Source organism: Lepisma saccharinum, chromosome 8 (genome assembly GCF_977018435.1).
Source record: "Lepisma saccharinum chromosome 8, izLepSacc3.1, whole genome shotgun sequence".
Taxonomy (NCBI): Eukaryota; Metazoa; Arthropoda; class Insecta; order Zygentoma; family Lepismatidae; genus Lepisma; species Lepisma saccharinum.
Window position 1 is genome coordinate 6419304 of NC_139236.1, and position 27969 is coordinate 6447272.

The window sequence follows — 27969 nt, forward strand, 5'->3', positions numbered from 1 at the left end:
ATACAGGGTGAACAGAAACTATAGGGACAAACTTCAGGAGGTGATTCCTGACAGGTAAAGGAACAAAAAAGTTCATATCATCGTATGTCCGGAAATGAACGGTGAGCCTGCAATAAAGCAATTAGTACCGGTACACATTACATGGCATGACTTTCATCCATGTTACTAAAGGTGTTCAAAGTGGCCTCCATGGGATGAAATGCAAACGTCTACACGTCCACACGTGCCTCACTCGTTCGAATGTTCCAGCCTGTACCCGAATAGCGTCGCAGGATACACAGACACGCTCTTGAAGGGTCTGCACATCAGGAACTGGCTCAGCATACACAACACTTTTCAGATGCCCCCACAAGGAACAATCAAGGGGGTTTAAGTCCGGTGATCGAGTGGGCCATGCCACAAGGCCTCCTCGTCCGATCCATCTTCTGGGGAAGATTTTATTGAGGTGTTGATGAAGAATAATACGAAAGTGGGCTGGCGCTCCATCATGCATCTGCCACATTACCTGTTGCATTGCGAAAAGCACATTCTGAAGCAAAAGAGGCAGAGTGTTCTGCAGGAGTTCCAGATACGTCTGTCCGTTAAGGCGTTGTGGAAGAACAAATGGTCCAAGTAGGTGGTCCCCAATAATCTCTTCCCAAACATTGAAGCTGAACTGTTGCTGATGATACGTTTCAGCCATTCCTTGAGGATTGGCTGTAGCACACAGATGACGATTGTGTAGGTTGACGATGCCATGTCTACCAAAGGTCACTTCATCGGTGAAGAGGACTGACGACAGAAAACCCAATATGGTGGTGGCCTATTGCAAAAACCAGCGATAAAACCGTTCCCTTGGAGGAAAATCCGCTGGTGATAATCCCTGCACACGTTGCAGGAGATAGGGATAGTAGCGGTTTTGATGTAGGATACACAACACCGTCGCTTGGCTTACACCATGCTGGCGGGCCACTTGCCTGGAGCTTGTACTGGGGTTGTTCTCAATATCGTGTAGCACAGGTTCCTCCAGATCTGATGTACACACATGCCGCGACCACCCTCCATTTTCGCCTGTATGAAAGGCCCCAGTGGTGCTGTCTGTCCGTGTACGTGGCTCGATAAATCCGTGCAGCCTCTCGACCGTTTTCATCTACTTGACCGTATACGAAATTCATCTTGGCTTGTTCCTGATATGAATAACGGACCATGGTGCTTCGACGTAGCTCTAAGCACACAATCTACAACACAAAAAAGCACACTGCCAGTGTTGTTATGAGAGGATGATGTCGTTCTTCAGTGCCTTCTACCTTGGCAAGTATGCGTTTCCGGACATATGTTGATATGAACATTTTTGTTCCTTTTCCTGTCAGGAATCACCTCCTGAAGTTTGTCCCTGTAGTTTCTGTTCACTCTGTATATTGGATTAATAGAGAGAACTGTGATATTTAATAATTATGTAAAGTCGATGGAATTACATATCTTACGTGGAATATATAAATTCAAATTAATGGACAATTTAAAAGCTAGACTGACTTGTTGGTATTTTTCAAAATTTCTACAAAGGGCGAGTACCAAGCAGTTCAATAAATCTCAGGATATTGACAAGCAGCAGACGGAGGGTTGCTTGGTTGTTAATGATCCCCTTTTCGATTCAGTGGTTACACCAAAGGAGGGGATAACCTGAGGGACGCGGCAATCCCGTAGATAAGGTTGACATCGCCTAGCAAAAAGGACAATGATCAGTTGACTTGAAGCTGTGATATGAGGAAGATATAACAAAGATCACATAAGAAGTGCGATTTCCTGCCGGGATTCAAACTCCCTACCCCGCTCGGAAAGCATGTGTTCCCTTCAAACGCTGGAGGTACTGGAAACAGGCACACACAGCGTACAGTAGGTATAGCCTGACAAGTTAAGTTCCGATAAGCGCAGATCGCTGTGGAGCACTTCCTATTACGTCATCCTCCCCACCAATCTTCTACGAACTGGTCTGGCCTTGAGAGTACGAGTGGTGCCAACCCAGCAAAATTAAGCTAAAACAAATATGACAAACTATTTTTACTGTATGGATTGACCGTGCCGGCTCATATCAGTTTATCAGTGGTACATTTGATTTAATCCGGTCTTTGAAAATGCGTGCGGTTCGCGGATCGTAAACTGTAGTATTACGCACGCGCGTTAAGGTTTATAACGAAGAGAAACCTCTGGGCGAATGACTTCATTTTCTGTATGGGACATCGAGCAGTGGCCTGGTTTTTTTTTAAACCCGAGTTGGGTGGGTGTTCATTTGTTTATCGTACAACAATCACTACGAGAAGGCAATCTGATAACATGCTTGCCTGTGTTCTCTTTTAAAGCATTGAAATGTTCTTGCTCTTTACTCTTGGCTGCATATTTTTGAAATGCAAAAATCAAATCATGCTGGGTCCAACGAAATCCACAATCTGCACTGGAAAGCTCCTTAGAGGACAGGCCAGATAAATTGTTTACAATGTTGCAACATATTTGTGAAATCAGAAGGAATTACATAAACTTAAATATAATGTTGTCGAGTTCACAAGCGCCGCCACGGAAATATCTTAATGGATGGTCTCTCAAGTTTTAAAAAAAAATGGATTGGATTGATTTGTTGTTTTAAGTCCACTTTATGCACAATAAGGCTAATCGGGACTGGACCTACAGTTATAGTGGTATCCGAACTACTATGTACCTCCACGGGGAATCGATCCCTTGACTCCTTGATTACAAGGCGACGACGCTACCATTGCGCCATCGGGGAGGCCAAGTTTTAAAAGAAGGAAAAGAGTCGTTGGCGAAAGGTGAGCTGAATTTCTTTACTCCGACAGGTAGAAAACAGTCCAGGAAAAAGTGAATACAAATTTCGTTGAAAATCCTCAGACCATTCCGCTCCCTCCAGGTTGCAACACTGCAAAACAACGTCGTTGCGGAGAATGGAGTGTGGAAATGTGGTGCGAGATGCGCAACAGCTATTTGCAGCGTCTTGTTTTAAACTTGTCAAGTTATAAACAACGACATTGTGTCGCACGAGACATAAACACCACGCAACAATAACTGTGTCCCAGGATAAATGTGTGCGAAAGCGTTGGCCATCGTCTTGGTATACATGCAAAAGGATTGTCAGAAAAGAAACAGAACTTTCAAATTTGGCTACCAATGAAATAATCCGCGTTGGTCTCCTTACTAGCGCCGCGTAGAGGGATCCTTCAGAAGTACGTACTACGCCTTTGAGTGCACCTGTCTACAATATTTAGTTTTCATTCTGTGAGCAGTTAAGTGAAGTCGTGTTGCGTGACTGATACACAGAAAATGAAAATACTCGAAGAGCAATGCGTGTGTATGGAATTTGTGTTTAAAATGGGGCAAGACTTTTACAGAAACGCTCAAACGTTGCCAGAAGCATATGGGGAAGCCTGTGTGAGTCGGACACAATGCTATGAGTGGTTATGGGCGGATCAAATCAGGCAGAACATCTATTGAAGACGATGCAAAGTCTGGACGGCCATCAACATCGTGTGATGACGCGCATGTTGAGCAAGCGCGTGCTGTGGTGCGGGAAAATCTTCGGCTGACCGTCCGTGAAATAACAGAAAAAGTTGGAATAAGCAAAACATCGTTTCATGTGAAATAATTCTTGAAGCTTTTCTGGCGGCGAATACGGAACAGGTTTTCTCGGCAAATCAGACAGGTGATTTCCGGATAGGCTTCCGAGCTGTCGAGAGCTAACATCACTATTCATCTTCAATCGCTGAAGATGAGAGTGACGTTAGCTCTCGAAAGCTCGGAAGCCTATCCGGAAATCACCTGACTGATTGCTTGAGAAAACCTCATCGTTTTAACATGAATCGGGTTTCTACTAAATCTGTTCCACGGTTGCTGACAGACGATCAAAAAGATACACGTCTTGACATCAGTAAATATCTTTTGAACCGAGCAAACGAGGGCGATAGCTTCCTCGGGAACGTCATAATGGATGATAAGACCTGGGTCTACGGCTATGACGTCGAGAGCAAAGCACACTTAGAGCAGTATGTAAGCAAATCGTCGCCTAAAAAGGCACGCCAAAGTCGCTCCAATGTCAAAGTGGTGCTCCTTGAGATTCTTTTAATTAGTAAGGTATTGTGCTCGTTTAGTACTTCCCACGTGGACAGAACATCAACAAACAGTTTTATTTGGAAATGGTGCGGAGTTTGGTGGAAGCTGTCAGGAAGAAGAGGCTTGCAGCGTGTGCTAATGAAACATGGACACATGACATGACAATGCTCCAACACATTCGACGCTCTTTCGACGAGTTTTTTGCCAAGCACAACACGCCTGTTGTATCCCACACATCCTATTCCGCTGATTTGTCCCATGCGGACTTCTTTTTGTTTCCCGGTTTAAAATCCACTCTAAAGAGACGCCTTATTTAGTGCACAGAAGATATTAAGGAAAATTAGCTCCGGCCCCTACAGGCTATTCCATAAAATCCGTTTCAGAAAGCAATGCAACTGCGATAGAAGCTCTGGAAGGGCTGTATTAATAGAGAAGTAACATAATTTGAAGGTAACAAATACGATTAAGCTGTTTACAAGGTATATAATTTCATTTTGAAAATGTTTGGTGTCTTTCTATTTTATTTTTTACAAACTTCGCATATATATGTCTGTGTATCGTATCGTACCCAAGGTATTGGGTAAGAAGTATAAAGTCTTAGCATAGCAGGTAGCAGAGATAGGAATGTTGAATAAGTAATCAGACAAAGGTCGGGTGATTGACTTGGAAGGCGTATGTGGCATGAGGGTTGGAATTGTCAGGAGGTGTGATCAGTTGGCGAGAATACGAGAGAGAGTAAGGTCTGCAGATTGTGAGAGAGAAGCAAAGTGGAGAACGATTATTTGACGATGGTGTGTGATTGAGGGAGGTCAGACAAGTGACATTTGAGAGGACAAGTGTAGGAACAATCTTCATCTATTTGTAAGGCAAGTAATATCCTTTTCTAAACCAATCCATATCGGTTCAGTCATGGAGAGTATAAAACCCATATCTAACCTAAGTTAATTTCTATCGCCATTCCTTTAAATGTAACCTCTTGCATTTATCACATTTAGGCCAAGCGAGTGATAACCGTCTGAGAAATGAATGAGAAATAACTACATCACCCAATTCAATCTAGAGGTTCTTGGTTCAATCCCAAACGCAGCATGGGAGTTGCGTTACGGTATAAATGTTTATACCAGCACTAATAGTCGTACGTTATGTTCCTAGGATTACGGAAGGCGTCTGATACTTGGCACTCATTATGTCGAGGCATATTATAAAGTATTATACATAGGTAGTTTTATGGGAATATATGTATCAAGTCAAAGTATTTATTTTTAGTGAATACTCTTTAAAAACAGAGATTGTGCGCATTTATTGGTGACGTAGACCAATGAAACTGTTTTCACTATGATTCGTTGGCAACATTTTTGTTATCGAATTTCGTAAGTTACTGCTGTACCGATCCATATGCTGCACTCTCAAAATGAAAGACAGTACTTTCATAAATGATATAATCCTATGTAGAAAGAAGTTTATGGTTTCCAATTACTAAAGGTTAATCTTTTTTTCCTTGGTGGGTGTGATCATTTCACGTATGAGATGTTGAAAGCACAAGTGTGAGGAAGCTTTTAGTTCATTCTTACTTTCTAATGTGTTGTGTTTGTTTTGTGCAGGTTGCTTTACAACCTCGCACTTGTAATCCATCTCAAGGGGCGTCTTACATTCCTTGTTTTAAACTTTTAAGTAAGAAACTTAAGATATACTTACTTCTAGCACTGAAAGTGGATTTGAATGATTGATTGATTTAAAATTTAAAATTGCCGACTCACACACCAATTGCAAATCAATCAATCAAAACCACTTTTCGTGGAAATTGAGTTACAAGTATAACTTAGAACTGCGAAGTATCAACAGTTCAATGCTAGAGGTAAGTTTCACATTCTTGCTCATAGAGGCGCCACTGTGCTTGCGCTCCAACAGCTCAACATAGTACTAAGTTATCTAAATGTGCCTTTTTCTGAAAACTGTCTTCAATGGAATTACGCCACTGTGAACCCCTCATATTTCAAATCTAATTACAAGTTTTGTAGCTTAGAAAAGAACTTTGAAATTGCAACTATTGTTTCTCAATAAAAATAAAACACATCCACTGTTCTACCTTACAGATGTCCATTGTCACCTTAAATGCTCAGTCGATATCAGTTCCTGGTCCTTTTCCCGACACTAAACCCTTATAAGAAATCGCCCCGGCATCGAGTAGCATCTGCAGTAAAAATTTTAACGAGTGACACCATTGGCTGACGAGCAGTCTGTGCAGAGAAAGGGAATTCCCCGTTGATTGCAAAGACCCCTGGTAATTCACTTGCGCTCTTCTCTTTTTCTCCCGCCTTTCCTCTGTTCTCTGCGAGAGATTGGCCCCGTAAGAAGCAGTCCGTTTGTGCTGGAGGAAGATCTTTCTCTGCTCTTTGTTTTCGGGTAATTAAGCGACTCAGGTGGCTGCAAATGAGTTCGTTTCCTTCCTGTTCCTCTCTCACCCATTAGCCTCTCCTTCGTCTTCCTACGAAGAAAATTACACCAGGGTAGGGAGGAAAGATCTTCGCCGTCTCAAATGCTTTATTCATAATTTCAGATGTTCCTTCCCAAGAGAATGCAGCACTTCGAAAACACAAGTCTTTCTCTGTAGAGGAAGTGTACTTATTTCACACACAGTCAGCCCCCAAGATAGATATTTTTGCGCCAAAGGCAGGTAGTTTGGCACCCTCTTCTGTCCGCACTACCAAGCACTTTGATATTTTCTTCTTATTCCATGGTTTCGGATATTTATATCACACATATTTTTAAATAAGTAACTAAATATCTAGCCTCTTTAAACCCGAAGGTTCATGGCTGCAGCAGCACAGGCCTTCCATCTGTCCCTGTCCTGAACAAGATATATATATACTCTTCTCCATCCCTACTGATTTCCTTTAGGTCCATCTCAACATTATCGTTCCATCATCATCTTGGTCTTCCTACTGGTTTCTTACCATTAGGTTTCCCATCAAGAATTCTGTAAACTGTTCTTTCCTCTCCCATTCGTGCCACATGGCCTGCCCACCTAAGTCTTTTTAACTTAATCATTCTAATAATATCTGGACATGAATACAAATTGCGCAGTTCTACATTATGTAACCTTCTCCACTCATCAGTCTTCTCATCCCTTTAAGGTCTAAATATTTTCCTAAGGATCATATTTTCAAATATTCTGAATTTATGTTCCTCTTTCAATGTAAAGACCAAGTTTCGCATCCATATAATAGTACAGGCAATATTACTGTTTTGTATATTTTAACTTTTAGTTTCTTAGATATTACACGAGAAGACAAAAGTTTATGAAGAGAAAAGTAACATGCATTTCCTCAAATAAGCCTGCTCTTTATTTTCCCTTTAATATCATTTTCATTTGTTAATATTACTCCTAATTACTTGAATTTGGAAACTGGTTCAAACGAGTTGTTATCAACAATTAGATTTTTATTATTAACTAACACTTAGTTTCGGCCTGTAAGCATATATTAGTTTTCCCTTTGCTAACTTCCAAACCTTTAGCTGCTTCGAAAAATATTTTAGCATTCTTCTTAATTGTATTTACATCATCCCCCCAGTAAGTCTACATCATCTGCATATGCTAACAGCTGAGTCAAACCGTTTAATTTTACTCCTTCGTAAGTTTCTTTTACCTTCCTAACAGCGTATTGTAAGGAAAAATTAAAGAGCAATGGCGATAATGCATCTCCTTGTTTTAACCCATCATGAATTGTAAATTTGTCAGACACATTAATATCCACGCGAATGTTACTTTCTGTTTCACTGGTGCATATTTTTATCATACTAACAAGCTTCTTAGGTATTCCAAACTCTACTAATATATTATATAATTTATCTCTTTTAACTGAATCATATGCTTTTTAAAATCAATGAATAGCTAGCTGATGGACATTTTGACTATATTCCCACTTTTTCTAATAAAATAAGAAACTAATAAAAGTATAGGTTACATTTAAAGATTCGTAGTTTGCATTTCTGATTATAAAAATATTGACATACTTAAGAATATTTAAGTTATGTTTTAGTGTCTGAAGAATATATTTAAAAACGTACTATTACTACTACTTTGTAACGTACCTACCGTTACATGGTAGTGTGGTGTGGTATGGTATGGTACGGTTATGTATGTATTTTAATAATGTCTTCCCACACGCAGTTGGTAGCTCCCATGTTGGTAACACTTCCAGTTCTGTAAGGAAAACGCTATTATAACGTTAGCTTTTGCTTTGTCAAGCTACTCTTTAAGATATGTAAGAATTCGTTCTTCCTATTGTTAGTTTGGAACTGATAAAACTTGTATATTTTTTTGTATAGATTCAGTGTACAGCAACGTGATATTAGTGATTTCTATGTTTGGGGATTTTTACTAGTTAAGAAACTGATAATTTCATACATGCAGTTTGTAACTATGTATAAAAAAATAATTTTGCTACGTTGACATTTTATGACGTCACAAGTTCAGTTTCTCTTTCCTGCCACATCAGCGACACTCAAAAACGGTATAATAGAAGCGCAGATAGGCTGAGAGCTCAGTTAACTTCCAGATGCCAACTGATGAAGCTCGGAAGATGTGGCCCCCAAGCGCACGGTCTCGGAATAAATCCCCGGCTAGATCTTTCCCAACTGATGCAGTCCCTAACTGGCCTGGTTCCCAGGAGAAATCCTCGGAATAGCCCCCGACCGGGTCCCATCTTCATCAGAACCTTGGTTCCCAGGTTCAAGCCACGGGATAGTTCCCGACCAAGGTAATGAAATGGATGAGCTCCGTACGAACCTGTTCCCAGGTTCAAACCTCGGAATAGGCCCCGACAGGTTCCCCCCTGTGGAACCTGGTTCCAGGTGCTGATGTTGATAAGAGTGGAAAAGACGTGCAGCATAAATGAAGCAAAGGAGGGGAAAGTGTACGAAGCAAGATGTTGAGGAAATCGCTAATCTTGAGAAGACTGAAGAAAAAGGAAAATGCAAGTAAAGAAATGGAGGGAGGGAGGAGAGAGAAACAATACATAGTACTCAGTACCCGATCGTAGAAGACGAAACAAACTCGAGTGTTTTATTGCCACAGGCAATAAAAATGGAACACCCAGAACTTGGTACAGTCGGTTCTCTGTAAGGCGTTCTGTGTGTTGGCAATTTCTACCACCTCCGTAGAGTTAGGCAACACATATATCTCCTGACAGCGAAGCGAATATTTCAGGATCTAAGTGTCCCATTTTTATTGCCGCTGACTGTACACATGATATGAGAAATAGGTAGAAATATGCGACAAACGATGTTGCAGTTTTCAGATCAGTATTTTGTTCGTATGCATGCGGTTGTTTGTTTATTCTCGCTCGCTTTGTTGTGTTTGTGATTAGCAACCGCCGTTACAATTAGTGACATCCCCTGTTCACGTATTTTGCCGGAGATAACACTGCGTGTGAAACATCAATATTGTTTCAGCAACAGACGACTTTCACTGAACATGTTTGTTACGGTCCGCCCTGGATCATACTTGGTTCGATGGGTCTATTGAGCCTCGGCTTCACGCTCAGTATCTCTTCGGGGCTTGAGTCTCCTCGGCTCAAGGTTCGGGTTAATCCGGCTGCCTCAGTCCTCGATGTAAGGTCCCTTGTAATTCTGGGTCAAAGTTCTCAATCTACTTATAGATCTTGACCAAGATTCTATAAGCAATCAACAATCCTTCTTCCCACTAGGTTCTGTCGATATTCAGTTAAGTATCCAACTTCCTTTTCTCTTTTCAGCCTCTGACCAGAGAACCGAAAATTAATCCGTGACCACAGAATAAGAAAAGGTGTTCCCTGACCAGGGTCACAAACGTTGACTACCAACAGTCTATCGACAGATCCCGAATTCCGGTATATCTTAAGACAATCACAGCCCTCTCAATTATATCTCCTGACCAGGAGCATAGAACCGAGAGAACATAAGCCTTCTGACCAGAAGAGCTAAGTAATTGTCCTAAGGTAATCCAGAATAAACTAATTCCTAATAGCGACGTGGAAGTAAGCGCAGAAGTACGAGTGTTGAAAGAAAAGACGGTAATACGAGTTCCGTATTTATCTATAGTTCGAATACAAAAGGCCACGGGCCACCGAGCTTTGTTGCTTATATAGGATTTCTCGGTGCCGTGAAGGATTTACCAACTTTTATCTTAACATCAATTTTACATTACAATAAAATACATATTAATAAAATATCAATGAGGAACATAATTAGCTACTTGCAGAAATTACGATTTTTAACCTTTTGTGAATATTAAATATGCAATATAATTTTAATTGTTACACTCAGCATTTAATTTGACTAGGGAGTATGGCTTCTTCCAACTCCCCTCTCTCCCTGCAACGGCCACACGAAAAGAGAACAAAGAAAAGAAAGAAAGTTTACAACGTTAAAATGTTAAGCAATTTTTTTTTTTAAATGCAGGTTTTGTCTTGCGCGGGCATAACTTTCGTTTACCTTAACGTAACTAAATTCTGATTACACCATCTTGCAGTAAAAGAATCAGGGATTAATATGATATTAGTTAAATTATTGTCCGCCAAGGGACACAACAGATATAGAGTGGGGAAGACAGCCTAATCTTTCGTCTTTTCCCCGGTTTCAACGTTTACATAAAGTTGAGTCTGCCTGGCTTCTACACAATAGCGATTGCTTTCTCGGATTGTTGTCACCGATAATGAAATTCCAGCTCAGCTTGCTGGCAGAAAGAAACAAACTCTTTGAACTTATATTTAACATCAGGATGTATAGTCTATATACGAGGTGGGTTCTACTTTTCTTGGTAATTAACCATTAACACACAAAATTTTTAAGTACCAAACAAAGAAAATATTAAGTTTATATACATATTTGTAACTTGGAACTGCTACACATTACATGTTTCCCTTATCCGTTACACTCTTATTTTGTCAGTGGACTCGTCCAGTCAGCGCACTTACGTCCTAAGGCTGGTCTTACATATCGCACACGCCTCTAGCAACCTTGCCTTCAGACGCCAGCACAGAATGCCTTCGTTGTTAAGTTAGGTCTCTTAGGTTTAGTTCTGCAAATGTATTATTTATCTTATTAGAACTAAACCTAACCTAATAGCGAAGGCTTTTAGCTTAACAATGAATCATTCCGCTCTGGGGAATAAGTGACACTTCGACTAAGGCAGATTGATACTGAGGGAAAATAAAATTGGAAATTAATTTTATTATTCAATTTTCTTACTCCGTATAAACCATATACATTGGTATTTGGAGGGGTCAGTACAGTTCATATAAAAAATATATAATTACTAAATTTCTATAATTTACAATCTAGATATTCACTAACGCTAGAATATTCCTTATTAACCAATAGTTGATTTAATTTGTTGTAATGGAGTAAGAAGAAGCAAGAAAGTTTAGTTGATTGTATTGAGAGAACAGAGAACACTGTTACAGGTATTTACTGTACGGACGCGATAAGAAGCGGCGTGCAATCAGAACGCAGAACGGCAGAACGTTACCAAATTCTGTCTCCTGGTTGGCTGCCATGGGGCTGGGGGATTTCTACGTTGCCACGTTCGCACAAACACACGGACAGGCTAATCAGCTGTTGGCAAGCTCGGGCATTCTGGCAAGCATGAAACATTTTATCTTCCTGCTCTACACAGCAACCGAAAACCTTCACTGAAAGAACCTTTGTTGTGTTTTTATTATGGTGCATTGCAAGCATCAGCTACCGGCATATTTTTACTTATGATGTATCGTATCACAATTACCAACAAAAGAAAATGCGTCTTGTGTTATGAACAACACTGTGGTAAATCGTTCTCCTTTGATTTCATGCCGCCTCTCTTTGCCTTCTTTGTCACGCCGCGATTGTTGAAGCTTCAGAACGTACAAATGAAATGTATTTCTTGAAAATTAGGGCAAATTACGTATAAACAAATTACGTACAACTTCGTTTCGTTAACACGTTTTTAAATTATATTTTAAGGAACCTACAAAAATTCACCTCAAAAACAGAATTTTACAGAACTGAGTTACTGTGTTACGGAGAAGAATTTATCAAGAACAAATCAATTGTGTGTGAATTGATTGATTGAGTTGGTGTTTTAAAGTCCACTTTATGCACACTACGGCTAATCTGGAATGGACCTACAGTTGGAAGTGGGATCCGAACCACTATGTGCCTCGACAGGGTATCAAACCCAAGACTACTTGATTACAAGGCGACAACACTTACCCTACCACTGTGTCATCGGGGAGGCACGTGTGGGTGTGTGAAGTGAGGTAATTTGGGAGCTATATGAGAATACAGGCTCTGGCAATACAGAGTTCAATAAATTACAACGAAACGCTTGGCAATTGCTCGATTTCCTTAACATTATTGATACATTTGGTACATGTGTGATTAATGCTTTGAGCTACCTGTATGTAAAAACATAAAAAATGAATGAAAGAACAGAAGTAGTAGTTAAATTAAAGAATCAGTTGTTTTTGCTTACCGGCTACCATTGCAGTGGCGCTATCCCAAGATCATCTTCGTTGTTGGTTGGTAAAGGAACATCTTCATCTGAGCTACTACTGTCACTGCTGTCTTCCGCCCAAGTGAAATTACAAAATCCTCCATTTGCTGCTCTTCAACTCCCTCCTTTTCCCATGCTTCGGAAATAATCTTCCTTGCGTGTTCTATAGCCGAACGCCACCTATCTGCTGTCACATCCCCGATAGCCTGTTCTGTCAATTGCAAAATTTTAGACAGTGTAAAAGGTGGCAAAGTGTTCCTCTGTGCTACCAGCCCTTTGACATGTGCCCAAATAAGTTCGATTGCATTGTACCGTGCGTCCATTTCGATCTGCAGCCGAGAGATCGGGAGAAGCGTGGCGGGCGGCGCTGGCGGAGATGCCGACATTTGCGGCCTGAAATGCCCGCTTATTTTTATGGACATATGCAGACATTTATATAAATATTGCAAAACGAGCACTAACCTGTGTTATAAGAGTATGGTTTTAATTTTAGTAGCTTAGTGGCTGTATGTGCTGATGATTTTGACACGCCCACCTCTTGTGAAACACGGCGTAGAGGTTTGTTTGGATAACTTTCTAACGCTGCCCCAATTTCATCGAGTTCATCGAGGAAGCTCACGAAAACCATTGACTTTTAATGGTTTCGTCGGCAGCGTAATCTTGATACAGTGTTGCACATTCGAAACCTCCAAACGATCCCCATCGACACAAAACTCTTTCAAGGATATAAACTTAAGCAGGACGTTGCTGGTCAAAACTATGATTAAAATGTTTTATTATCTTTGACTCTTATCGTCACTTCTAAAGCGTATTTTTTTGTGTATATAATTGCAGAACTTGGATGAATTACAGATGATGAATTATAACCCAGGTTAGTGCTCGTTTTGCAATATTTATATAAATGTCTGGATATGTCCGTAAAAATAAGCGAACATTACAGGCCGCAAATGTCGGCATCTCCGCCAGCGCCGCCCGCCACGCTTCTCCCGATCTCTCGGCTGCAGATCGAAATGGACGCACGGTACATACAATGATAAGGCGGGAGACGGACCACCGTATGTCCCGCTTCTTCTGCAAGCTTGTCTATTCGATATATGGGGAACTGGGGTTTGTGTAACATAAGGAGCTGCAGTAGTTCAGCCTTCCTCATGTTTCTGTGGGCTCGCGAAAATCCTGAAGTAGGTCAATCCGGCAACAGCGCGTCGCTACCAGAGTGGGTGGTCCCACGCCGCTTGCTAGCGCGTCCCGATAATAGAACGACAAAGAGAAGAGATGGTAAAGAGAAATAAATTGTAAGAAGAAAGATTGATTGATAGAGTTGGCATTTTAAGTCTACTATATGCACAGTAAAACTAATCGCGACTGTATCGACAGTTTGAATTGGGATCCGAACCACTATGTGCCTCCCCCGGGTATCGAACCCTTGATTACAAGGCGATGACGCGCCATCGGGGAGGCTATGGAGAAGAAAGAATCAGCGGCTGTCACTGTTGAGACAAGGGTGAACACAAGTAGAGAGAGAGAGAGAGAGAGAGAGGGGGGATAAAAAGAGGTCATTGCAATCGCTAATGTTAGAGAGAGAGGAAGATGAAGGCACCGGTTTTACTAGTATTAAAAAAAGAGAGAAGCTACAGAAATGTACCACAGCAAGTAACTGGACTCTATCACCTTCTTATACAGGGTATTTCAAAAGTCGCACAACTCGACTTTGATGGCTTTTAACATCAAAACCGTAAGATCTAAAGCGTTGCCAATTGCCATATGTTTCAATACTTAACATTATCAGGTATGCAAGGGGTCACTCTTTCTCAAGACACACAAATGTCAAGCTAACTTCTACGTGGCACACTATGGACTGCATTTTGCAGACTAGCGAGGATCTGGCGTTTGGACGGGGCCTGTGTTGTGTAGTCCAGGTTTGTTTGCGATTGTCCTTTCATCCGTGTCATCTTATAACCATTCACTTTTCTGCCACTTTTGGCTAATCGCGAAGATGAGTATGAGTCGTCAAGACCTTGGAGCGACATTCGACACCAAGCGCAAATTTAATAAGCATATTGTTACTAGCTGTTACACTGTTACTAACGATACTTTCAGACACTTAGGTTTCAAAACGAGAATATGCGCCAGTAATCTGGAATCCCAGTCAAAAAATTAATTCCTAAACTAGAACGTATTCAGTCAAAGTTCCTTAGATACCTCAAATTCAAATCCTATGGAGAATTTCGAACATTCGATTCATACGATAATCTACTTTCAGAGAACAACTTCAGAAAACTAGAATATACCACTATTAAGTGGTTGCTATATGAACACGCGTAAAGAACAAACTGCTTTCGGGCAGTCTCGCATGAATCTTTAAAGAAGTGCGGCTTCGTATCCAAGGCTTTTGTGAAAGATAGATTCGAGACAATTTCCCTCCCACACCGCGAGACAAGGTTCGCTATGAAACGAAAATATGTACTATCGGGTTTGAATTAATGAAGCAAACCTCCATATTTTTTACCCTCTTCCGCCTTCTTCTCGCTGGATCCACCACTTTCCGGGCGAAAGTGAGGAGGAGGAAAAAACAAAGGAACCGGAGGATCGCTTGTCGGAAGATGTATGCTCGCCCGACCGTGGTTTCGTAACTTATCTCTTAGCTTCGCAGCATCCTGCGGGGTCTTAGCGCCGGAGAAGAAAGTTACAACGTTCGGAGGAAGGAACTTGTGTGTGTATGTAGAAGAGAAGCAAGCGAAGAAGAAATCAGGGTCAAAAGTGAGAGTAAAAACGGTCTGAAAAGTGGCCACGGGAGATTTTAGCGGTTGAGCCCATCCAAAGTTCCAGGTAAACTTCCAATGAAGTCTTTTGTAGAGACAAGGGTTGTATGAACGAGAGTCATGCAGAAAAAAAGGAAATTCGTGGGAAAAAAATATGGTACAGAAACTACATACCTTACTCTACTTTTCGACATATTCCCCTTACCCATTCAATCACTTATCAAAGGGTAGGTGATACCAGTTTCTTGATACAGTCATTGTACTCGGTTGCCGCCAATGTTGGAAATTTGGTGTTTCAAGTCCACTTTATGCACAGTAAGGCTAATCGGAACTGGACCTACAGCTTAAAGTGGTATCCTGGTAAAACTATCAAAGCCGGGAAATGTCTGTAACTCGTTTATTCTGTAATTGTTGACATTCGTACTTACCTATTCTGCATTGCGAAATATTGTTTAACAAGGGATTTCGCTTCTTTTTTTTAAGAAAATTAGTATCTATTGTCGACATATTGAGTAATTATTGTTCGTTCTTTCCTCGCTTCCTGAACAAGCAAAATGGCGGGCAAATCTTGACTAGCGTTGTGTTTCAAACGACAAAGCAGTGTTTCAACCTTCTTAACAGAAAAATTCCCGCATAGCTCCGAAAACCATTCACGCATAGCCCCAAAAACCATTCGGGATAGTATGACCATTAGGGTGTTTCATTTTTCCAAAGATTTGAGTTTCATATGACTTTGCTTACGCCCCGAGTCTCAGTGATGTAAAAGATATATATGCCAAATTTCAAGAAGATTGGATAATATTTAGGGGTTGCACACATTGATCACTTTTATCTCAAACTAGTGAAATTTCTACGTAATATTGAAGTGCTTTCTACTAATGGGCTTCTCATGTATTTCTATAACTTTAAAATGGGAACCAAAAGAGAAAAGGTGCCTAGTGGTGAGTTTTTAGGAGCTCTGCTCCTTTCAAAGGAACAAGTACTTTTAGTTTTTATTTACCATCACAAGGAAATGAAAGAAACACGTTCGGATGCTGCTAAATCTACCAGTACTAAACTACAGGAAGTGTGGAGGTAAGCAAATATCCCTGTTAAGACGGAGGAGAATATCCATGCTGGTATACAGAAGCTGTACAAAGAATACCAAAATCTGGGTAAAGAGAAATCGAGAAACACGGATAAAGCAAATGTGAAACGGCAGATTTGGAAAGATGATCTCGTCGAGTTATTTGACATTTCCCGGCAAAATGTGATGGACATGACTAGCGTATAACAAGATGATAAAGAATTGCTTAGGTCACAAAGAGAAGATCGTATGAGTTAGCCAATGAGTGGAGTAGACAAGGTTTTCGCCTCGAAAATAAGAACTAAGTGTACAAAGAAGACAAAAATGATTCATATAAGAATAAACATTACAAAGCTATCGCTGAAATCAATAAGACAGTTATACTGGAAGACTCATCTCCATCATCATCAGCACCTAGTGACGAAGGGACAGAGTTTTTGCCTCCAGCAACGAAGAAATTACGTTCAAGTCCTAGATTAAAACCTCCTGATCAGACACTCACGTCTACTTGAGATAGGGAACAGCTCTCTATTCGACAAGCAAGTACTTCATTTATAGCAACTGCAAAGAGCCTTGGCCACAATGTTTCGAAAATTTTCGTATCTCCAGCTACCGTTTACCGACCTCGGGCAATCAATAGAAGTAAAATGGCAAAGAAAATCGAAGATGAAAATCCTCCTCATTTGGTCTTGCATTGGGATAGTAAACTGTTGCCCTCAGTTGTCCACGGGAGTGTCAAAACTTTGGAAGATAGAGTTGCAGTTCTAGTGACTGGCAAAGATTTTGAGCATTTTCTTGGCGTACCTGTTGCCCTGAAAAGCACTGGTGAACAGATGGCTGAAGTAGTTATTCGGGAAGTGGACTGATTTGGGCTACGTGACAATATCATCGGTATGTGTTTTCATACTACAGCATATAATACAGAACTGATCCAAGGGGCATGTACCAGAATTGAAAGGGAATTCGGACGAACATTGTTGTGGTTGGCTTGCCGTCATCACACCCATGAACTAATATTGAAAGGAGTGTTTGAGGAGTGTTGTGGGGTACCATCAAGTGGTCCTGACATCACGATTTTTCGGAAGTTCCAAAGTCTGTGAGCTTCACTTAATAAGAAGTCATATACGACAATGCTGGATGAAGAAGTCCCGTTCAAGGCTTTCTAGAAGAACAACGAGTGAAAATGGTTAACTACATCCAAAATGTCCTAAAATACGGAAGTCATCCAAGAGAAGACTACAAAGAGTTATTATAACTCTCACGCCTGTACCTAGGAGGTTGGTCTCAAAACTACTTCAGTTTCAGGATCCCAGGGGCTCTGCATCAAGCAAGGTGGATGGCAAAGGCAATATATTCACTTAAATTTGTCCTCTTCACTAAACACTTGAATATTCCTCAACGAGAATTGAAAGGAATGAAACTGGTTGCACATTTTGTCAGCCTCATACATGTTCGCTTTTGGCACGAGGCAATTGTAAGTCGATGGGCTCTAAAGAATGATATGGATATGCTGCAGCTTCTGAGCACTTAACCAGATGCAGACGTCAAAAAAAGTGCTCTCACAGTTGCTAAGAGACACCTTTGGTATCTGTCAGAAACAAACGTAGGATTGGCTTTTTTGGACGAACGTATTACTCAGGCTGATAAGGAAAATATGACTAAAAATTTAGAAACCAAACCTGCAAAGAAAAAGGAAATGAAACTATTAAGAGGGTAAAAACCTAGTTTTTGAAGGAAATTACCTGAGCCATTTCGTTACTAATAAAACAAAGACGTTCTTTGATTTTTTTGGGATCCACGACTTGACAAAATACTGCAGTGATTCTCTAAGAAGCCATGTGAACGCTCTTAAGGTGGTCAATGATACAGCAGAAAGAGAAATTGCTCTGATAAGAAAGTTTAACGAATCGGCCAGGGACGAAGAAGAAAAACAATTCTTGTTGAGGGTAGTCGAGCATCCCAGAAAAGTCGTCACCAAGCGAACAAAAGAAGGGATTGCATCGTTCAAAGTTGATTAATATAACACATGTTTTGCCTATCATACTACCTATTAATATTAGTATCTAGTTTTAATATTATTTTAAGTTTGTGATTTCTAGTTTTCCCAATAAAAGTAATTAACATTGAAAAAATCCTATTTTGTGCCTACTTTTACAAAACTAATCAAAGTGTGCAACCTTTAAATATTATCCAATCTTCTTGAAATTTGGCATATATATCTTTTACATCACTGAGACTCGGGGCGTAAGCAAAGTATGCAAAAAATTTAGATTTTATTTTTTGCCTTACAAAATGAAACACCCTAATGACCATCCACGAATAGCCCCAAAAACCATTCCCGCAAAAAACATTCGCGCATAGCCCCAAAAACCATTCACTCATAGCCCCACGCACCATCACGGTAAGGTTAGGTTAGGTTGCTTTAGGTGGGGCAATATAGTGAAAAAACTGTGTGTTTGGAAAGACTTACCGGGGATTACGTCATCAGATGCTCGCAACATCCGGTTCAAGTACATGGACGGACATTATTATAGAAAAATACATGATTTAGCGGCCACATACATTGAAAAATGCGAGAAAACACTTCTAGACCTTCCGAAATTACACAGAAACGTAATTCCGTAAGTACTTTCTCCTGTAAATTTGAAGAAATCCATTTCCCGGCTATGACATTTTTACCGGGATCCGAACCACTATGTGCCTCCACCGGGTATCGAACCCCTTGATTACAAGGCGACGACGTTGCCGCCAATGTATACAACCATACAGTGACAGCGTTTTTGAGTTCATCAGCCGTAGCAAAGTGCTTTCCGGAAAGAGAGAACATTCGACTGTAGCACACAGCACACTCCACCTACAGAGGCCTTAAGGACAAAGATCGATTAAGCAATTTAGGTTAACCGACGATTCACGTTAAACGCCAGGCATGAATCTTTTCCTGCAATTTCGCGAAATCGTTACATATCATCTTCGAAACAAGAAAATCTGTGTCAGATGGCTCCCTCGACTGCTGCCTGAGGAGAACACTGTCACTGTCACTACATGGCTGAATACATTGGCGGCATCAACAAACTGGTATCACTGGTGCTTGAATGGGTAAAGGGAATATGTGGAAAAGTACAGATGTAAGCAAAAATTGTAAGATCGAACAAGACTCGAACCCGAGTCTGACATACAATGCCATTGTCATTAGCCCTGTCTAGTTCTTTGAGCTTTTTGACACTAGGTGTAGTGCAGGAGTATCCCGGTGTCAGGCTGGTGCAAGGAAATGACGTTCCACCAAGTAGACGAAAAGCGGTGATCAAGTTCAAAAGATTCAACAAATAATACCTGTCTGCTGCTTTAAACGCTCATTTGATTAGTTAGCACGCATTGCGTGCAGGGAGTCGTAACGTACCCAATTTGCGTTACACGGTACGTTCCATTTTGTAGGAGGAAGAGTATGGTTCAGCTGCTGGTACCCATGGAACGTAACGAAATGCAATATGTTACAGACTGACGTTACAGAGAACGTAACAAAATGTATTATGGTAGATATTAACGTTATAAAGGAACGGAACGAAATGAGCACATTGGAACATAACGTAATATGCAATATGGTATATACTACCGTTACAAGGATACAAGGAACGTAGTAACGAAATGCATTGTGGTATATACTAGCGTTACAAAAAAACGTAACGAAATGCAACATGGTAGTAAATAACGGTACATAGGAACGTAATGAATGCAATCCTCCGTAACGGAACGAAGTGAAAGGCAATATGGTTAATTAACGTTACATAGGAATGTAACAAAATGTAAACCACTGTAGCGGAACGGAACAAAATGCAGTTGGGTACATACCATCTGCATAAGGAACGTAAATAAATTCAGTATGGTAGATGTTAACGTTACAAGGAAAGAACAATTCACAAATGTTTGCTAGTAACGTTATAGGTGCGTGACAAATATAATCTATTAAACATCAAGGAAGAAAAAGGAATAGCCCAAATCTCTTGCCATTCATTGGAACATTGCGAAAAATAACTCAGTATATTGTGTGGGATTAATGTTTCGTTAAAAATATGGTTGTTTGTAAATTAATGAATTTCCACCAGGGTTGTTAAAGGATCAGGAATTTTAAATCAATTCAATTCAGGTTCAGCAGGGAATATTAGCAAGCATAAATGGATCTGGACCGTAAAGAGCCTTTTTATGTTTAAGGTATTTAAATAAGTTCCAGGAACCTTTTTTCTGGATCAATTGAAATACGGCACAGGGTCCTTCGTTCCGGATCAATTTAAAGACGGTCTAAGTTCCATATTTGAAATGAAACAATACGCAACTTGGACCGAATTTACACTGTGATAGAACAGGTTCCGGTATTGTTGCGGAACCCAATAGAACCCATTAGTTGATGGGTTCGTGGACGTTTAAAAACCCTGATTTGAAAATTACATTTTTGGCTCGAAATTGAATAAACCTTCCATGTAGTGTAGAAATGAGTAGCCATAGGCGTGCGCACGAAGTCCAAAGGGGGGGTTAATGCCCCGCCCTAATCATGGACGTCTGCAGATATTTTCGACGGAGGGAGAAGCGAGGTATTTTTCCATGGGGCATATTACCCCGATAATAGTGTTGCCCCCTCAAGAAACACCACTTGAATTCGAAATTATCGCATTCCTGCATACCCATTATAATAATTAATGTAAATTACTATGACTGGAATCAAATTATACGTGTGAAATATATACTTTTAGCTGACATTCGTTTTCTAAAGGAGAGAGGTGGCCATCCGCACCCCCCTTTCAGATTTCCATGCCCCTATATTATTATACTTTAATCCAGAAATTTAGGGGAGAGGAATTTTATCGCCGGTTATTAAACTATATTATGCTCTTGAAGAAAATGAAGTATTTTTAAGCCAATGAAAGTTCACAAAACAACTACGGCTAAAGAAGGTGCAGTGGCGCAACCACAGGGGGGGGGGGAGATTGGGCCTCAACCTTGGACGGAAATCAATTCTAAGGGGTAAGGTTGCAAACATTGAACTATGGAAAGAAAGGTTGCAGAATCTAAGAGTTGCAGGACAAAACGATACTAAAGACGGATTTAGTTTTCACGTCTTTCGTGCATTATTTCTTCCAGACGGTCAAGAGCATCTGCAAGGAGGCACAGAAGGGCAATTGCCCCCTTTCGATTTATATCTTTATACAAATGTAAATAAAGTTATATAAAATTGTCTAGCTCGTTTCGCTCGCAATATCTGCTTTTCTTACAGTCTTGTCAATTTCAAACCCTTAGCTATAGTGGAACCATGAGCAAAACAACCTGCGCAGACCCACGACTCCTGTACACCATACTCCCGCTTGTAGGGGAGGGGGAGAGTGGACCATGCTTCCTTATGGCCCGAGGTGGAGGGAAGAAGGGAAAGCTGCGCGGGGACTTTTCGTCCCAAGGTTTTTTTCCTTGTGGTCGATGTATAGGGGACGGCGGCAGTCAGCCCTGGACGCCGAACGATGTAAATAGAAAAAAAAAATGTAAAAGAGAATGTCATGGGCCTCCATGATTTTTTTGCGCCATATTAAATCAATATTGTTTTCAGTTTGCAAAAATTTGGATCTAAAAGTTTTCTTGATCGCTTCGCTAGCAATTTATTTTCTGTAATGCATTGTAAATTACCAGAGGGAGAAGTAACAAGAAGTAAGTACGTCAGACTATTACAAACAGTTGAGTCTTAAATGTATGAACAATTGTTTGGGGGAGAAGAAGCGCACACATTTCAGAGGCATATTTTTTGTTGTTTGTTGTGGGGCGAATGAATTCATTATGTAATGTATTAATATAGGCTATATAAATTGTGTACGTATAATAATAGTGCCATTATTACTACTATTATTAATAGTTTATCCAAGTACTCCCCCCGTAGACAAGAATTTGTGGTTACTCCTCTGAGGGGGTGCATCATTTTCTATGTAATTGAAAACTATCGCGCTTCGTTCTCTGGCAAATTTCTTAAAAATAAAAGTAAGGACATTTTGAACAGGACACTTAATAACATAATGGCGATGTCTTCCATTCCTAACTCCCAGGTGTGGGCAGACGTTGTAACATGCACTTTTAGTGACCATTGATTTCTACCATAAATTGCTACTACTAGATAGTGAACATAGAAGTGCATGTTTGGACACACGCCAGAGATTGTGCTTATGGCAATGGTCATCGTTAGTGCTCGAAAGTTGATGTGTGTGTGTGTTCAGTAGACTTTCAGCTATGCAATTGCGGGCGCGCACTTATGTGTGTGTAACAAATTTACTTTGTTTTTATATAGTCTTGTGCAACGTACGCATACTGTACTTTAGCGAGGACAAGAATTTACATGACCCCAACTCAGCCATGCAAAAATTAAACTTTGATAGTTATTGGAGCCCATTTTAATATTACAATTGTGGGTTCAGTATTTTTGAGGTATCGATAAGACATGTGGAACGACTGATTCTAACAAAATGAGTCAAGTTCAAAAGATATGTGGATGCTATTTGTCATCTCCATTTACATTCCATGCTGTTACACGGGATGATTTGGTAGTAGAGTGATTGACTATTCGGTTTCCATTCTTCAAAAACTCATTGTCCAGAACATTAGAAAGTAACATGCTGATTTGGACACACACACAGGCAGACACGTGCGTCCATCAAGGTAATTAATGTACATTAATTTGCATTTGCGTGCGTCTTTTGATAATTTATCAGATGCCATGCAATAATTACTTAGACAAGATAATGACAATGATGTTGCCATTTTTTGATATTTTATTAAGAGAATTTTATAACAAGAGAACTAAACTTAACCTTAGGAAGTAGCGTGTTTGAAAAACAAGAATTGATTTTAGGTTACATATTAGGAGGCTAACAGTAACGTCTGTTATTGAGTGGTGTTCCTGAGTAATTTGCTCTAAATGTTACATTTTGAGGTACATTCTAAAATGGCTGTCAAATTTATCATAAAAAATCTAAAAATTTACACTAATCTCTCACAAAGAAATAGATATCATGGGAATTAATACAATAAAAAAAAATTAGGATTTGTTCACCAACCAAGGAATAACAATATTTGCCATATATTCAACTCCCTACAACATCGAAGCTCAATTTTTTTTAAAAAAATGTAAATATACATATATTTAAAGTATGCATTCGTACTGTATAAGCATAAGAATAGAACGGAGGTTCTGAAAAGTATATATTGAAACAGTTTTTAAAATTTTGTTGAATATCTTTATTATTCTCTTAATCATTCCAAGGTAAATTCTAAAACAAGGAAAAAAAAGACCTTATTACTTAAAAAACTAGAGAAATTTTGTATCTTTCAAAACAAAGCAAATACACTGTCATTTCCTTCAGGTGTCAATTTAAAACTAAACAGAATTCCACAAATTTGACATGAATAAAAATATATTTCATACTCTTGTATAACATCAGTATATCTGTGCAATTTTGTGAACAGGTAAGACAGCTACTCAAAACTAAATGTATTAATTACTAGGAAACATTAAACAAGTACGAGCAAAATTGTTCTTTTAATTAAATTACTTCTTATGGAACCTCTGAAAAGATTTTCTTTGGTTACAGCTACTTATGTATAATGAACTATAAGATCACAAAAAAAATCAAGTAATTATATACATTATTAATCTAGACAGTAATATTCCCCACATTTTCAACATGTTGTACAAGATCTTTCTGTGGTGTATCATTGGATTCCACAAAGTTTGCTACAATGTTTGTAGTCAATTCTGTGCTGCTATTTCTGAGATTGCTTTTTAATGAAGATTTAGTTAGATTTTTTTTCATGAAAATATAATTATTTCTAATAACAAGTATGTCATCAATAATTTCGGTTGCCATATTACACCTGAGTGGGTTTAGTATGAATTTCAGAGATGAAAAGAGTCTCTCGACACTAACTTGTGTTGCAGGAGTAGAGAGAACAATACAAGCCAAAATGTACAATTCGGGACAACTTGATTTTCTAATTTCCCAGAAATTTAGAACATTTTCAGTCCTTTTCAGTCTTCGAGTTGAAACAAAGTAAGTGTCCAATAATGACGCAATATTAAACTTTGGTGCAGATATGGTATTCCGCCGCAATAAATCTTGTTTCTTTAAGTAGTTTGTGACATGGTCACTGTCATCATCTTCAGTGCTGGAATCTTCTTGTTTCTTTACCTCTCCACACACTGATAAGGATTTCACGTGTTCAAGTCTTAACCACAACTTCTGGAGATACACCTTCGCCACATGGATGTTTTCTTCACTTAAAACAGAAAAGTACCTGGGATCCATGTAAATAGAAGCAAGAAATCCTGGATACTCAAATAATGATGGAAGTCTCTCTTCGTTATTGACATATAATGCTTGTTTTTCTCGTTTGTCCATGCCCTCTACTATGTGGCGTGCAAGGTCTGTGTTGATTGTTGATGTTTTAAGGCGACACTCCAGCCATATCCCGTAGAAGTCGCCAAGTAGAAGCTGTTCTTCTTGCAGCCTCTTTGTGGCTACTTTGGCTGGTTCCAGTGACGTCAAAATAGCCTCAATGTATATCCAGTCTTCTTGCTTTATTTTAACTTGCTCTTGATAGTAATCCCCTATGAACTTTTTAAGTGTAAAAAGTGACTGGAGCATATCATTTGTGCTGTTCCATCTTGTCGGGACATCAAGGGATGGTACCGGCAGTGATTCTGCATTCAATTGACGCCGTGCTGTAGGCGATCGTAAGACACGGCATGCTGCTTGACATGTCACAATAATATCCTTAACTTCAGGAATGGAATTGAGAGCATCATTCACGACTAAATGAAGAGTATGCGACGCGCAACGAACGGATTGGAGACGATAATCTTTACTCGTCAATTCCATTTCAATATCTTCATCTTCGTAAGTGTCTTGAGAAATATTAGACATCTTTGTTTCTTGATCTTCCCCAATAAGTTTCCCGGCTTTAATCATGTTTGCTCCAGTGTCTGTAGTTAAACTATATATATTCTCCACGGGCACATTATACTTATCCAGAATGTTCAACAATTCGTAACGCAAATTGCTACCTGTTTGAGACACAAATAACTCTTGAACTGACAAAGTACGCAATTGGAGAGCCCCATTTACAACAAACTGGACGTTGACACCAAAGAATGATCGTCCATTTTTCGAAGTAGAATCAACTTTTAGATGTATCAATTTTCCCTCCATTTCGCCGCGTATTGTTTCTCTGATCTGCTGGGCCTGACTGAATAGCATGTTCCGTACACCTTCCTTGTTCACGATAAACCTGCAGAGAATAAAATTTGCTTTAATCCTTAATTGATAAGTTGTTTCTTGATTTTTGAAATTTTCAAGACATTTGTTTCAAACCCAAAATAGAATTAAAATTCTTAAAAATATTTTTCAAATAGTATGAATTAATTATATTATCAAGCTTTCATCAACTAGGCAAATGCTACAAATATGAGAAAGCAGAACACTTTTTTGGTGAAAGTGAAAAAGATTGTTATTTAAAACCATAATAGGTTAACCTCTATCAGTGTGTCTAGAAACTAACGCAGCTTGCATGCAATAAACAGTGTTATTTGATGCAATCAACGCTCTTTAGTAAAGTTTGAACTAATGAGGAAGTTATAACACCACCCTCCCTGGTCACAGCACTGGGCTTTGGCAATAGGTCTTTTTGCTTCATTCAGATATACCTAAGGCTGTGAAAAGGATATATGTGACACCTATATTTTTTTTATTTTCTAAAATATATTAACAATAGTATATAGGGGATATCTAAATAAGTTGTACTGCATGCTCAGTTCCATCCAGCACTGGAAAGCTACAGAATGTTAGCATAACCTGTCTCTAGGCATATGGAGTACAGTGAGTTTGTTTTGTCTCTGCGCAGAGTTAGCACGTGATATGGGACAGATGCCGGCATTTTCGTCCCGTAACGTCTAGCATGCAGACAATTATACAGTATTTATATTACATATTCCGACCTAACCTGTGTTATAAGAGTTTAAAACGAACGCACTGTATATGTAACAACTTTGTAAAATTGAGGAAAATTTGACATAATATTTGAAAACTTTATATTAATTAGTTTTGTTTGAGTGTACAAAAGTGTGTTAAATATCATTTGATGAAAAAATGTGTCTCATACATATCAGTCTTCAGAAAATTACTTTTCCAGACAGTTATACTTAGTTTACTTATTCAAAGAGTAACTGTTGCAGTTGAAATTACTCATGATTATGTCAGTGAGTAACTAGTTTTACAGTTATTTGAAAAACTAACTTAACGTAATTGCATTCCTTCTAAACATTGTAAGGATATACAGAACTCTCTACCTTCATTACATGAGGCTGGATCAATAAAATCAATGTATTTGAAGTAACCTGAAATGAATTTCTAAGGAATTCTAACTAAAGAAGGTAGCTGTAACCGTAGCAGAGTTTCATTTTTGCAATAGATGTAACTTTATGACGTTACTTTTACTATTCTTTAAGACAAATTTTTAACTTTAAAATTTGTAGCGTTGGGGGAAAAAGTTAAATTTGGCAACACTGTTTCAACTATGGGCTCCCGCGTAGCCAAATTATTAGTGATTTAACATTTGGCGCTAGCGGTCCAGGGTTAAATTCCTGGTGGGAGCCCTCCAAAATTTCAGTCCTGCCCAGCTACGCGAGGACAGTAGTTGAGCTAGTTAAGGAGTGGGTTCTGTCTTGAAAGCCAGAAATAGCTGCGATGGACTATGCGCGGACCAAGCGTCATCCTTTGAAAAATCAGCTTAGAGTTGTTGGCATTTGAATAATTAGTCTTGTTTGTATACGTCAAATTGATTTAAGGGCCTTTCTCTTAGAGGGGTAGTTTAGCTTCCAACTATTTCTTTTCTGGACGCTTTTGTTTCCTTTTTTTTTTCGGAATCTCCTACTAAGGCAAGAAAGCTGGGCTTCGTTCCATTTTGAATTTAGGACATCCACGCTTTGTTGCAATTCGTCATTTCTAGTTGCTCATTAAAACTTCAGTGTTTGGTTTAATCTTGATTGTTGTCATAATATTACAATGCGATGACATACCACAGACATAAAATCCAAAATAAAATTTCTTAAATATTTATTTTCTTGTAATTAATGATCATTGGGTGTGTTCAATTTTTCGCAATAAAATATCCAACAGAAAGTAACTGCAAAAGTAAGTTATTCTTTAAATTGAGTAGCTGCACCGAACCTACTTTTTGAACCAAGCAACTGACTCGAGTAACTTTCCGAACACTGATTAAGACTGTCCGTTACTAACAATGAAAATAATTTCATTCGTATACAATGTGAACATACTAAGGAATACATGTAAAGGACAATCTGACGACATTGATGAAAATACGCACCTGTCAGAAGCTGGCATCGCTTCCAAAAGAGGATTCACTATATCTTGAAATGCTTGGTCATTCATCAGTGAAAAAGGACGTCCGTGCTCCGAGATGAGTCGGATGCAAGACTGCCTGAGGATGTCTGCGGTCAT

The 27969-nt window shown here is 39.4% G+C and overlaps 1 protein-coding gene across 1 annotated transcript; it reads right to left on the reverse strand.

The window, feature by feature from the left end:
* Positions 1–175: 175 nt before the first annotated feature.
* LOC145991342 (uncharacterized) lies at positions 176–27969 on the reverse strand. The gene is made up of 3 exons (XM_083127343.1): positions 27836–27969; positions 24643–25741; positions 176–802 (listed from the first exon to the last, which is right to left on the reverse strand). Exons 1-3 carry the CDS (start codon positions 27967–27969, stop codon positions 176–178), a joined length of 1860 nt encoding a protein of 619 aa, XP_082983469.1.